Source organism: Cyprinodon variegatus, unplaced genomic scaffold, assembly GCF_000732505.1.
Source record: "Cyprinodon variegatus isolate N-32 unplaced genomic scaffold, C_variegatus-1.0 Scaffold16, whole genome shotgun sequence".
NCBI classification, from domain to species: domain Eukaryota; kingdom Metazoa; phylum Chordata; class Actinopteri; order Cyprinodontiformes; family Cyprinodontidae; genus Cyprinodon; species Cyprinodon variegatus.
Window position 1 is genome coordinate 1,848,166 of NW_015150469.1, and position 12,586 is coordinate 1,860,751.

Here is a 12,586-nt window from a genome sequence, read left to right on the forward strand (position 1 = left end):
CTAAGCAAAAAAATAAATAAATAAAAATCCCAGGATAATATGCTGTTTCAGTTTTGCAGAGCTATCTTTCTGACAGAGGACTCCATGCACTGTTCCTCTGCATTCAGAACAAGAGCCTGTTCTTCTTTTAAGCATCTCCACCCCCCACCCACCACAAGCACTAACATACAGAAACACTCATACACACAAAGAGTTACACACATTTGTGCTGATTTAAATAGGGTGTAGAAATAACCTCGAAATTATTATTTTTTAAAGAATATATAAGGTTAATAAGTCCATCCAAGGTCCCACACCTCACATGCCCCCAACAAGGTGCACGATTACACTCGGTTACATTACTTATGTAAGCCCCACTTCTTAATTTTTGTTCATATAGTTTCTTTTACATTTAATGCTTTCAGTGCTTTGCACTGTGGGATAGATTGTGGTTTATGTTTACAGGTACTCCCTTGCACTTGTTAAGCATTGTAATAATCTTTGATAACGTTTCCTTTAAATCAAAGCTGGCTCAAGATATGTTTCCTTTTAATCTATATTCTTTTAATCTATTAATAATGATGAATATATGCAATTTCAATCTAACTGAATAACCATCAGAAACACCCTGAAACTTAGTTGCTACCAATGGTTGGTTTCCTCAGTGATTATCAGTGGAGATGCAGTAATAAGAAAATAGTTACTTTTTAATCTTTATTTTAACCCTTATATGGTTTCATCAATGTCTTCGAAATGGATATGTGCCTTATGAACACATGTTCTGATTTGGCGCTATATAAAAAAACGAATTGAATTGGATATGAGCATGTCTTTTTTATTATTATTCAAAACAGTGTCTTAGACCCATTATTATTTAAATGAATTAATTTCCTTCTGTATTAGGTTAAGAAAAAAAAAACATGTGCAAGTTTAAGGTGATATGTTTCATTAAAGCCTTTAAAATGCTAAAGAAGGAATTCCACATCAAATTAATGAATTTTGATCACACATTAGACAATCAACCCCATGATCAATAACATTATCGAGCCCTATTGAAGTCTAGACTACTGTTATTAGCTCCTGGCTTAAACCTTCCTGTGAGTAGAATATCTTCAATCAAAGTCATTTCCTTCGGCTTCTAATTAGGCTTCTGGTTAAATTAAAAAATATACTTTAAAATATTTTAACACAAAAGCGAGCATCGTTAAACCGATCTCCAAACATTCCTCCTTGCCTTTTTTATTTTCTTTAATAAACCCAGCAAAATTTACCCGTTTTTAAAGGTAAATGTGTGATAATCCAAAAGAATTTCCCTGCACCCTATAGAGTAGAAGCCGCAGACAACGTCACAAATGACTATGATCCCGATTTAGCCTGATTACTGACTTTTATATATAATCATGTCGCTCTTTTGGTTCAGTAGCAAAAAATTGCATGCGGATGTGTCAGAAGGGTGTAGTTGGGATTTTTTTTGATTTGTTTAAACATTAAATCAGCTTATTTCATAAGCGCCAGGAGCTGGCTAGAAACTCATGAACGTAATCTAATTCCAGGGCTCATGACGCACATTGAAGTCTACCTGCAAGCAGTCAGCAAATTTTTGCGTACCTACGTGGTTTATTTAAGGATATATTATGCCTATGGATTTGCACACTAACAGCACTAAGAACGTGTTTGTCGATACTGAAAATGTATAATCTGAATTTACCTCTTTAAGTAACCACGCTGTGTTCTGCTATTTATTCTTAAAAAAAAAAAAAACTTTTGAAAAAAATTGTTTGTAGATCTAGTCACTTGTCTTTTTAAATGAACATTGTGAGCAATTTTAAATACAAGTCCAAAAGTGTAGGAAAATAAGTCTTCAGAAGCATATTCTTATTGCCTTTTAAGCGCCGGCACAGTCATGTGCCTATATGCAGTGCAGTTGTTGAGAGAGAGGGTGACTGCAGGTAACCAACATGCAGTTGCATGGAGATGCTCTCCCCTCCCCCACAACCTCTGCATCAGACGGGCTTTCTTCCTGCTCGACAGGATTCGTCTGGAGGGACATGATGTCTGCTTGTCATTCACAGCCCCACATCTTGCCTGGGCACTGCTGTTGTTCCATTTTAAAACTCATAAATATTTGAACCTACTGGGATACAAACCTAAAAACATTACTTTAGTGTATGTTGTTTTTTGAATATTTGATACTTTATTCGTGCAATGCTTAGAATGTGATATAGTGCAACCAATTTATGTAAGAATAGGCCTAGTCCTTTTTGTTAAAAGTAACTAATTAATTAGTTGTGTAGCATTATTGGAATGAGTGAAAGAAATATGTGTTTAAAGTAAAAGAAAAAAAAATCGTGAGAGAAGGTTTTCTTCAACGTCTGTAGTCGGACATTGTTGCTGAATTAAAATTGACGCATTTTAATCGGCGGCACTTTATTTTGTAATCAGTTGAATGGAGTTAAAAAAGAAACGAAAGCAGTTTCTTGTAAGTTATATACTTGACAAGTTATTTCTTGTCTAAGTTTATTTGCAAAGGGGGAAAAAAAACAAACGAAAAACAAAAACAACAATTAGCCTCTTAAAGATCCTCCAAGAGATTTTATTAAACTTTGTTTTAAACCTAAGAATATATGTGTTTTTCATATGTATATAATAGCTGCGGTGTGAGAAAAATGTCAGAGTAAGTTCCAGTGTTTATATTAGCTGTCTGCTAAACTTTTTATGTTCACAGGTCACAATAGTTGGATAGTATAAAATGTAACTGTGCTATGAAATGTAAGCAAGTGCTAATCCTGTAGGAAAGCGCTTGTCTATCTGCAGCATGTCTGCTGTTTATAAACCTTATAGATATATTTAAAGTGAACTATTCCAGTTAGATATGTGTCGGACCTCATTACATTGCTGGCATGCGAGGTGAATACTCATCTAATAATATTGGCATGTTATAAGAAGTAAAACAAGATATATAATTTGAACATTTATTATTAGGTTTATAGTTAACTCCGTAAGTCATTTAAGTCTGTGTAAGTGCTACATTGTTGCAAAGTGAAGTTATCAACTGCTTCTGTTAGGATCAGACCTACTCCCTTTTTTCATATTACTATATATATATATTTGTGTATATGTATATATATATATTTGTATATATGTATATATACATTATATATACTTTTTGCTGCCTCTTAAAACAAGACCACTTTATGTTTTTTATTCAAATTTAACCCCTCAATATCTAGTTCGTTGAAATTTTTGATCAGGGTTTATTATATTGAGATTATTATTCTCTGCTAAATATTGTTTCATTTGGACACATTTTTTAATGTCATTGAAGAAATATACTGCTAACAAGCTAAAGACAGGTTTCAGTAAGTTCTTTGTTTCGTTTTAACGAAAAGTTCTCCCGCAAGACTTAATTTTTACCTATGTTCTTTATTTTTTTAATAGTTCCTGTGCTCCTCTCCATTCTCCGTTCTCTCTGCACACATTTTCAGCCATGCTCCCTAAATAACGGCTATAGTTTGCATGTATACTCTAGTGTGAAGTTCATTCTTGTCTGTCTAGACTCTCCTTACGACCCTGTTTGTCTGCGTTTTTTTACCTTGACCTTGGACTTCCTTGCAGCTGCCATTTGGATGAGCCCTCCGCCGAAGTTGTAATTTCCCTGAGACAAAAGAAGCTACAGCCTCTCACTCAGGAACGATTGGGGAGGTAGCCAGGGTCCAGCTTTCTCAGAGCTGTGCATACAAATACGACTTGGTGGCCACTTTATGTCTATAAGTCTAAGAAATGTGTTGATGCACTGCGCGCCCTTTTCGCATGGGCAGCTCCGAGCCTGCTTTATAGGTGACTCATAGGATAGGCATTATAGACGCTCTCTGGGCCTATCCCAGATAACAATTATGTGTAGATTCTGCAAACAAGTTAAAATATGATTTTATCACAAAATGAAAAGAGGAATTTTTTTATGTATGTGCTTAGGATATAGTATAGCACTCGGATGCAATTTGACGCTCTGAAACTGTTTCTAATAGCGTTTGTAAATAAAAACGTATAACTTTTTGTTGGGTGAATTAAGACCACATTTTTCTTTTAGCTTGGATTTGAGTGAAAGTTGCTTGGGGTCTGCACAGTCTCAAACTGAAAGCGCCCTTGTTCTTTCTGTCACCAGGGAGTGCCTACTAAGATTAGCAATAACTCAGTGTGCCAAAAACATCACGAGTTTGTAGAACGAGGATTTTAATTTTCGTATCTTTACAAAAAAATTATAATATGAGGCTTTGAAAGAAAAAAGATATTTCTTCATGTTTCAGAGAAAGTTTCAACTGAAGGGATAGGGACTCTTGTTCATGAGCGATTTGGATAAATCCTTTAATAATAGTATTAAACTATGATGTTAGTCACAATCTGTAAGTATCGTGGCTTACCTGAACAGCCTTGTTTCTTGCCCCGGTGCTTTTGCCGCTTATGAGGAGGTGCAGCTGACACTCTTACAAGACCAAGTTTGTACATTTTAGGGGTTGAAAGCTATATTTTTGAATCTCACAAACGCACAAACACGCAATGGTACAGACTCTAGATGTCATGTTTTATTTGATAAAAAAATTGATATTTTGAGATTTTTTTCGAGTTTTGTTACCTAATTATAAGGTTATAGAAAAATACTGTTTATTGATGAATAACTTCCTTATGGAATATTAAAACACTACTGTACATTCAGATGCATTATAAGGAATGTTAGTGTGAACCATCATGCTCATAAAAATAAAATCCCCATTGCTTTAATATTTCACAATTTCTAGCATCCTATTTACTACTGTAGTATAAGCCAAAGCAGATTTATTAATTAAAATGCATTTTTATATTGAAAGCAAGCCTCAGCAGGAAATTGTTGCTTGCGTAAAGCACTGAACCAAATGAACTTTTGCGCATTGCGCTCCGTCCAAAACCAGTAAAAAACCATGCATTATATCCTTTAATAAAAACAAAACTTCACATTTTTTATGTGTAAAATGCTCCGTGTATCATTATGCAGCTATACATTCTGAGTTAGTTCTCATAGTCGGCTAAATGTCTCTGATTGTTTTCGCTTGGCCCAGCTTAGAGCGTTTTCCGAACTTCCCTTTAAGGGTGTGGGTCTAGCTGACTTAAACCAATGGTGTGACTCGGCTTTCTGTGGGGGAAAGCGGTGTCATGCGAGACAGTGGGTCTTTAAAGGAGCTGCTATACCCCTGCTCTCAAGCCCAATCTCGCAGGACTTGTTAGCGTATCACGTGCCAGACTCTTAATGAAGTGGACACACAGTTGGGCCCGGTGTGCGCATGCGCTCGGTGTAAAATGTAGTTGGAAATGAGGTGTCCGTCTTGGAGTAGTCGACTTTTAAAAAGCATCGGCAGCCCGTGATATGACGACTTCGCTGGTTCTGCATCCACGCTGGGCGGACACCTTGATGTACGTTTATGAAAAAAGCCCGAATGAAAGCAGCCAGAATAAAAGCCAAACAATGGAGGGACTGAGCGGTAATTGTCCTGCGACCCACTGCAGGGACCTGATGTCGCACCCCGCGCTGGGACGACATTCTGGCTCCATAGCGACCCACCAGGGCTCTGTGTACTCGGATATTTCCTCTCCTGACAGCGGCCGGCAGTGCCCCGCTCCCCAAACGTCTTCGAGCGCCTCCCTGAGCTACGGCTACCCGTTTGGAAACCCATATTACGGCTGTAGATTATCTCACTCACACAACGTGAACTTGCAGCAGAAGCCATGCTCGTACCACCCCGCGGAGAAATACGCCGAACCCAGCACGGCTATCCCCACGGAAGAACTGTCTACCAGGGCGAAAGAGTTTGCTTTTTACCCAAGTTTCGCCAGCTCGTACCAAGCCGTTCCCGGATATTTAGATGTATCGGTGGTACCAGGGATCAGCGCCCATCCTGAGCCGCGGCACGACGCTCTGATCCCCATGGAGGGCTACCAGCACTGGGCTCTCTCCAACGGCTGGGATGGACAGGTGTACTGCTCGAAAGAGCAAACACAGTCCACTCATCTTTGGAAATCACCCTTCCCAGGTATGATATATATATATATATATGCACAGGTTTATAAATGTTTTACAGGAATTTAAACCGAACAGGCTTGAACAACATTGAAGAGCATTATTCTAATGCAAGTTGAGAATATGCATGTGTGTACATACACATGCTATGTTAAATCATCAGCCAAATTACATTTAGCCATGAATAACATTTATTTAATTTCAGTGTCAATGTGTGCAAAAATATTAACTTGTTGACAGACTGTACCTGCCTTTTAATTAAGTTCAATTCTAACTTTTATTTTTTTAGAATGGGACAAATAAAGATGGAGGATGGACTATATATACATTCACAATAATAATAGAATTCATTAGGTTTTCTAGCTGGATGGTGCTCTGATTATATTCAGAGTACTGTACCTTGCAAAGTCACATGATGAATGGGACACAGTTTGCTGTCACGTAGAATATAAAGGTACATCAGTGCATACCTTTGCCCCCTGGATGACAATGTGGTGACTGAGCTATAGCTTGCTGGGTTTGGACTGTGGCAGTAAATCTATGCGCCCTGCGGTGCGTCTTTTGAATATAGGCCAATCTGGATTCATGTAGAACATTTGCATTGCCATCACTATAGATAAACGTTTCACAATCACGTATTATTTCAAATAATGTTGCATTTCGTTAACATGCATGAAACGATTTAGCACGCAACTCATTTTGCCTTTATGATCTTTATGAAATCTGTAGCTATTTTAATTGCACATAGGGAGTCCCCGCATCTCCCCCCTGCAGCCCCCTACTCTCATTTTTATGTTGCAAATATATTGGAGAGAGCCACGCAAGCACGGGCACGCTGTCAAGTAAGCGCGCACATGTGCTCAAACACAGAATGAGGTTTTCCCAAATGAAACCAAATGCATTAAATTTGAAAACCTAAAAGAAATAACCTGGCACCACAACATCCATGCAGTATTGCACAATTTTAGTTCAAGATTTAATTTATGAAAAATATTACAAAACATATAAAGCTGACTTAATATGTTCTTTTATGGTTTACAGAAGAAAAGAAATCGCCTAGCTATTCTATTTCTGCATGAAGGGAGTTCAGAATCCATATATCCACACTTTGAATTACTCTAAACTATTATTAATTGTGTGTGTGAAAACCACCAATTTACCAAAAGAAGTTTGCAACTATTGCAAAAAAAAAAAAAAAAAATTTTCAAGTATTATTTCAAGTATTTCACTGGTCAAATAAACATTGTACCAAACATAACATTTCCTTACAGCCCTGACTTTATAGATGTAAAAAGTAAATTATAAAATTATTTAAAAAATGCTCCATTTAGTCGAAAGTTGTAGGTTATAGGCAATGTATAGTTTTTCAGACAGGCACTTTCTGGGATACCCTGCTCTGCAGACATTAGACACAATATTCTTTCTCTCCATATCTTAGCGAGAGATTTATCCAAGATGCCATTAACAGTAATTGCGCAGTGGTTTGTAGATCTAAACAGCAAACAAATGAAGTACATTGCAATTTAAAGGAGTAACAGTGATCACTCGCCGCCTTAAGGCATATCCAAGATTTTTTGCAGGTTAACGCCTTGTGTTATTTAAAAATACAAAGGAGTGGAGATTGTTTTTTAATTGTGTTTTTAAGGAATACGGAATTGGATCAGACAGCCTAAATGTCAGGTGCAAAACACCTGAGAACTGCCCCACCATCTATCTATAGGCGCACACACATTGTCCATACACCTTCACACACTCAATTACACGTTGCGTTTGAGCTCAATTTTTTTTTTTTAATGAACAAGTGCTATTCCAATTGTTGTATGAATTGTTTAATTTGAACAATCTCTGAAAGTGTCCCCTTTCTTTTCAAGATGTCGTTCCCCTGCAGCCCGAGGTCAGCAGTTACCGTCGTGGGCGCAAAAAACGTGTCCCTTACACCAAGATCCAGCTCAAGGAGCTGGAGAAGGAGTACGCGGCCAGCAAGTTCATCACAAAAGACAAGAGAAGGCGCATCTCGGCCGCCACCAACCTATCGGAGCGCCAGGTCACCATCTGGTTCCAGAACCGGCGGGTTAAGGAGAAAAAATTCGTCAGCAAATCCAAAAGCAATCACATCCACACCACTTGATAAAGACAGAGGCTGCACCTCGAACCTTCCCAAAGCAACATGCCATATGTTTACCTCTCGCTTCAGAGAACTCGACTGACAAACATTTGATTTGTTTGTATTGGTCGAGTGTGTTTTAATTTTCTAATTTAACTTCCAACATGAACCATGGATATAGACCACATCAACAACCCCCTGCAGTTCTCAGTTTAGAGATAACCCTCTAAAAACTGTGAAATGTTGAAAGTTAATTTCGATTTTGTTTTATAGAAATGTACATATATAAATATATAATATTTAAAATGCTATCTGTATTTCAAAAACAAGTATTGCGTGTTTTTCCCCTTCTTCTACAAGCCTGAATCTTTAGAAAGACTGACGACATCTCAAACTGCTTGCAATGAGGAAGATCAAAATCAAAGGACACTTTTGTCATTTTAGAGAGGATGATCGCCCATATGGACAACATAAGTCGAACTTTAGACTTTAATCAGTCTCTACAGCTAACATTAAAGACTTTCAGCAGAAAAAAATAAAAATAAAATAAAAAAACAATAATCATCTGAATTTCAAAAGCAATGCTCCTCTATGTGGGGATTTCTTCTGTAAAGCCTGGGCTAAATCATAGCCTGCTATGTTGTTAATCTGTATAGTGCAATGCCTCCATTATTTAAATCATATTAACTAGTACCGGAGTATCATAAACCTGTATGTTTTACTTTATCAGTGAAGAATTCTGTCTGTCATGCAACTGGAATGATTGTAAACCATTAAAGTGAGTATTACATATAAATGCACAATCGTTTTATTTTGTTATGACCTTGTTCAGTGTAAAATTGGAGCTATGATCACACGCCATGTATCCGAAGCCTGTATAATTTCTACTTTGGTGCAGTTTGTGAACTGTTTTGTGGTGTTGAATTGCGTTCTGGTAACATTGTTTCATAAATAAATGGTTATGAAAATGCTCCCTCATACTCCAGTCAATTAAGCAGCTCAGAGAATTTCTATTCGTTTAGATGCAGAAATGTTAATGGGCTGCAGAACTACTGTACGTTTTTTTTATTTTTTTTTTTATTTTTTGTACAGCATCAACACAACCAAATAATTATTGAGTGCCCATTTAAGATGTTATTACGCACGGGATGTTGCTAATCAACGAGAAAGTTATTCATTTTTTTTAACAATAGACAACCTGATCAAACAGTTTGGATATTGTATTAGTTCGTCAAGTCTTATATTGTTAAATATGATGCTATCAAGCCAAATTCTGAAAATATATAAACAAAATTTGTACAAAAAAGAAGTAAGAAAGAACGAAAGCCGAGGGAAAATACACTGAGTTACATTATTCACTCTTCAAAACAAAGAACACATCCATCTTTATTCCACACTACAAGATTAAAAACATATTATAACAAACCCATTATATTCCTAGCATTATTTAGTGGAATTGAAAGTTTTTTTTCTATAAAAAAATCCCCTCATTGTTTATTTTGTTTGCGTTGCCTAATTAAAGGAAACTATCAGCCTTAACACAAATTCTCGTTATATTTCCTATGTATTCCACTCCAGTTTGGATCGCGGCCGACGCCTCGAAAACAGGTAAGTTTTGCGCGAATTTAGGGACACGACTATGGCCAAAGGGTAATTTATACAATTATAATTTTGGTGATCTGGCGTATTCAAAAATACATTTATTTCTTGTTAAATGTAAATAAATCGTATATATTCCCAGTTTTCATACAATAATAAGTCCATTTATCATAATCTTGCGTTTTGATTGAATTCGCGTATAGAATGCACGCATTTACATATGTTTATTTATTTAGTTACTACTGGAAAGGTTGCTTGAAGCTCACGAATGCACACGTCCATGTAAGCGAAATACAAAACTACACCTTAACACAAAACCACATATATATTTCTTGTTTTCTAAATCTAAATAGAGATGCGTGTAACCAACTCAAAATATTTAGTTTTGTTTATTTTCTTTCTGCTGCCCGAGTGTCTCCCTGGCTCAGTTAAGCTACTTATATAAGCCATATTTACGAAAAATGATTCGAGGCAAATAGTCTCAAATTTACGTCCCCATGCAGCTGTTCAGGGTATCAGACGCAAGCTGGAGCTGGTTTATTTTGAGGGCTTCTTCAGACATGTTCATGTCAAGTCTGTAATTTAGGTTTCTGATTAGAATGAACATTAAGCCGGGTTATGCTCCAAAAGACCAGCTAAGTTTAAATCGTTTATTTTCTACTTATGTTTTAATATCCAACGTGCATGTCAATTGTACCGTGGTTGTATTTTCAAGGACTAAAAACTAAGCCTAGTCTAGTTAAGATTAAGTTTTATTTTCTTTGGTATGCGGGGCCGTGTGAAGTTTTTCCAGCTTCTCCAAACCTTTTGGAGCTTTTAGTTTGTCTGGGCTTCTAGATTTCCACCCAATGTTAAAACTCTTCTGATTTTACCCTTGACCATGACTATGTGGTCACTTTGACCTTGACATCACAGAAGATTGTGAATAATAAATAGAGTGGGGGAGGACGCCGGAGCTCGGCGGTTTGTTTGTAGGCAAACAAGGTGTTATTTCCCCCGTCTAGACAGCCGGGGCTTAATGGCATGCCATAAATTCATAAAAATGGGAAGTGTAGCTGTATCCTTTGACCCACGTTTTTCTGACCATCTCTTGGAGCTTTGTGTCGACATTTGGACTCATCAGTTTTTTGGGGAAGTACTGAAAAAATTATAGTAATACGCAGCGTGGCCCTACGCCTCTTCGAGCCAGTAATCGTTTCATGCAGTCATCACGAGGTGTGTGTGAGAGTATTGTTGACCATGCTGGACAGGTAGAACTTTTTGACGTTTCTCGCCAACCGCACCAAGCTGCAACAATCCGCAGCAACCGGATAGAGCATGTAGAGCAAGAGGAAATAATAACACGACATCGCCCACAATATAACCATCAAAGGTAGGGGCGCTTACCTTGTATCTTGACAGTACAGGCTTACGTGGATTTCGCTGTATGACTCTAGAAAAGCTTTATTTTCGGCAAACTGGCTTGTATGGCTTGTTATTCAAGTAAAAAAACAAGAGACAACATTTGTATTCAATATATTTTGATTATATTTGTTGTATTTGTTGTACAATATTTGGATATAAGTAATTTTTCTACATTTTTTCCGTTGTCATACATTTAATACGTAATCAGTATACGTCTGCTTTGACAAGTCCAACCCCAAAAATCTTTAAGGAAAATAAGCTTCAAAATATTTCTTACGCTTTATGAAGAATCTTTTAAAGCAGATGTTTCGCTTTTGCTTGTCATTTAAAAATATAATACAAACAGAAACACATCCTGCTGGAAATATTTATGAAATAAATATATAAATATCTATAAATTTAGAAGGGGATTCTCCATAAATGTAAATAATTTTCCTGACAGTTCTGTTAATGTTTCACTCGTAAGTTGTATCTTTCTTTTATTGAATAACCAACGCCCTTAACTAACATTCTCATTGCTTAAACAATGGACATTTTCCAACATCTACACTAAGGATATATTTTTAAAATAAGTAAAATGTAGTTTATTTTAACCAACCAAACATAAATCTGGCCTTCAGAACACAGCATAAGTTACATGAAGTTGCGTTGTTTATGGCTGCGTGAGAAGTCTTAATGGCTGCAGGCCGCTGCCAGACAAAGACATGAGAAAGGGGGCTGATAACCTCTGGTGGTGACCAGAGGAAAATATCAGGAAGTGATTCAAGTGTGTCTTTTTTATTTAGTGAACATTCTGCTCACTGGGGAGATTTTGAAAGTTTTGATTTAGACATATGCTATTGAGTTTATTTTCCTAATATTAGATATCCTGTTTTAATATACTGTAGTTATTTATTTTTGATAAAATCTCTTTTTATGTATTTATGGAAAATTCTTACTTTTTGAAACTAAAAGTTCGAGTAAACGGCTTCAAAGTGTTCACAAAGATCTTACTTTCCCCTAACTTTTGTCATTATTTTATTGAGGGGATCCTATTTAGAAAAAAATAAATAAAAAAGTATGGAAACTCGTGGTATAGTTTTACAAACTATATCTATTGTAATAGAATGTTTTCATTTTAAATGCATAACTTTTTGTAAAATATCAATTTCAATATTTTTTCATCGTTACTAACAAATTTATTTAACACGTGTTTTGTTAATAGAAGTTTAGCTTTATTTCAATTTTCACTGTCAATTTATGCAATATATGAATTTATATGTTTTTCAACAGGAGTGTTACCTCGTCTCGAAAACCAAACTCTTTGTCTTTGTAAGATATACATGCAACATTAAAGAGAATATCACATAAGAAGTAATTTAAAATTTTTTTATGTTTTTATTCTATATAATCTCCACATTTACCACTGTAGTTAACAATGTTGCATTAACTTATGCTTACGAATTCTGAGTAGG

General features: G+C 36.3%; 1 protein-coding gene across 1 annotated transcript; it reads left to right on the top strand.

Annotated features, from left to right (window-relative positions):
• The first annotated feature begins 5,374 nt into the window (after nt 1-5,374).
• On the top strand, nt 5,375-8,153 carry hoxc13 (homeobox C13). The gene is made up of 2 exons (XM_015385934.1): nt 5,375-6,038; nt 7,897-8,153. Exons 1-2 carry the CDS (start codon nt 5,375-5,377, stop codon nt 8,151-8,153), a joined length of 921 nt encoding a protein of 306 aa, XP_015241420.1.
• Nucleotides 8,154-12,586: the final 4,433 nt, after the last annotated feature.

Bases quoted from the DNA above. Each gene is read 5' to 3' on its own strand.
- hoxc13 (XM_015385934.1), top strand. From the start codon at position 5,375: ATGACGACTTCGCTGGTTCTGCATCCACGCTGGGCGGACACCTTGATG. The intron at 6,039-7,896 runs GTATGATATATA...TTTCTTTTCAAG, and splicing joins TTGGAAATCACCCTTCCCAG to ATGTCGTTCCCCTGCAGCCC.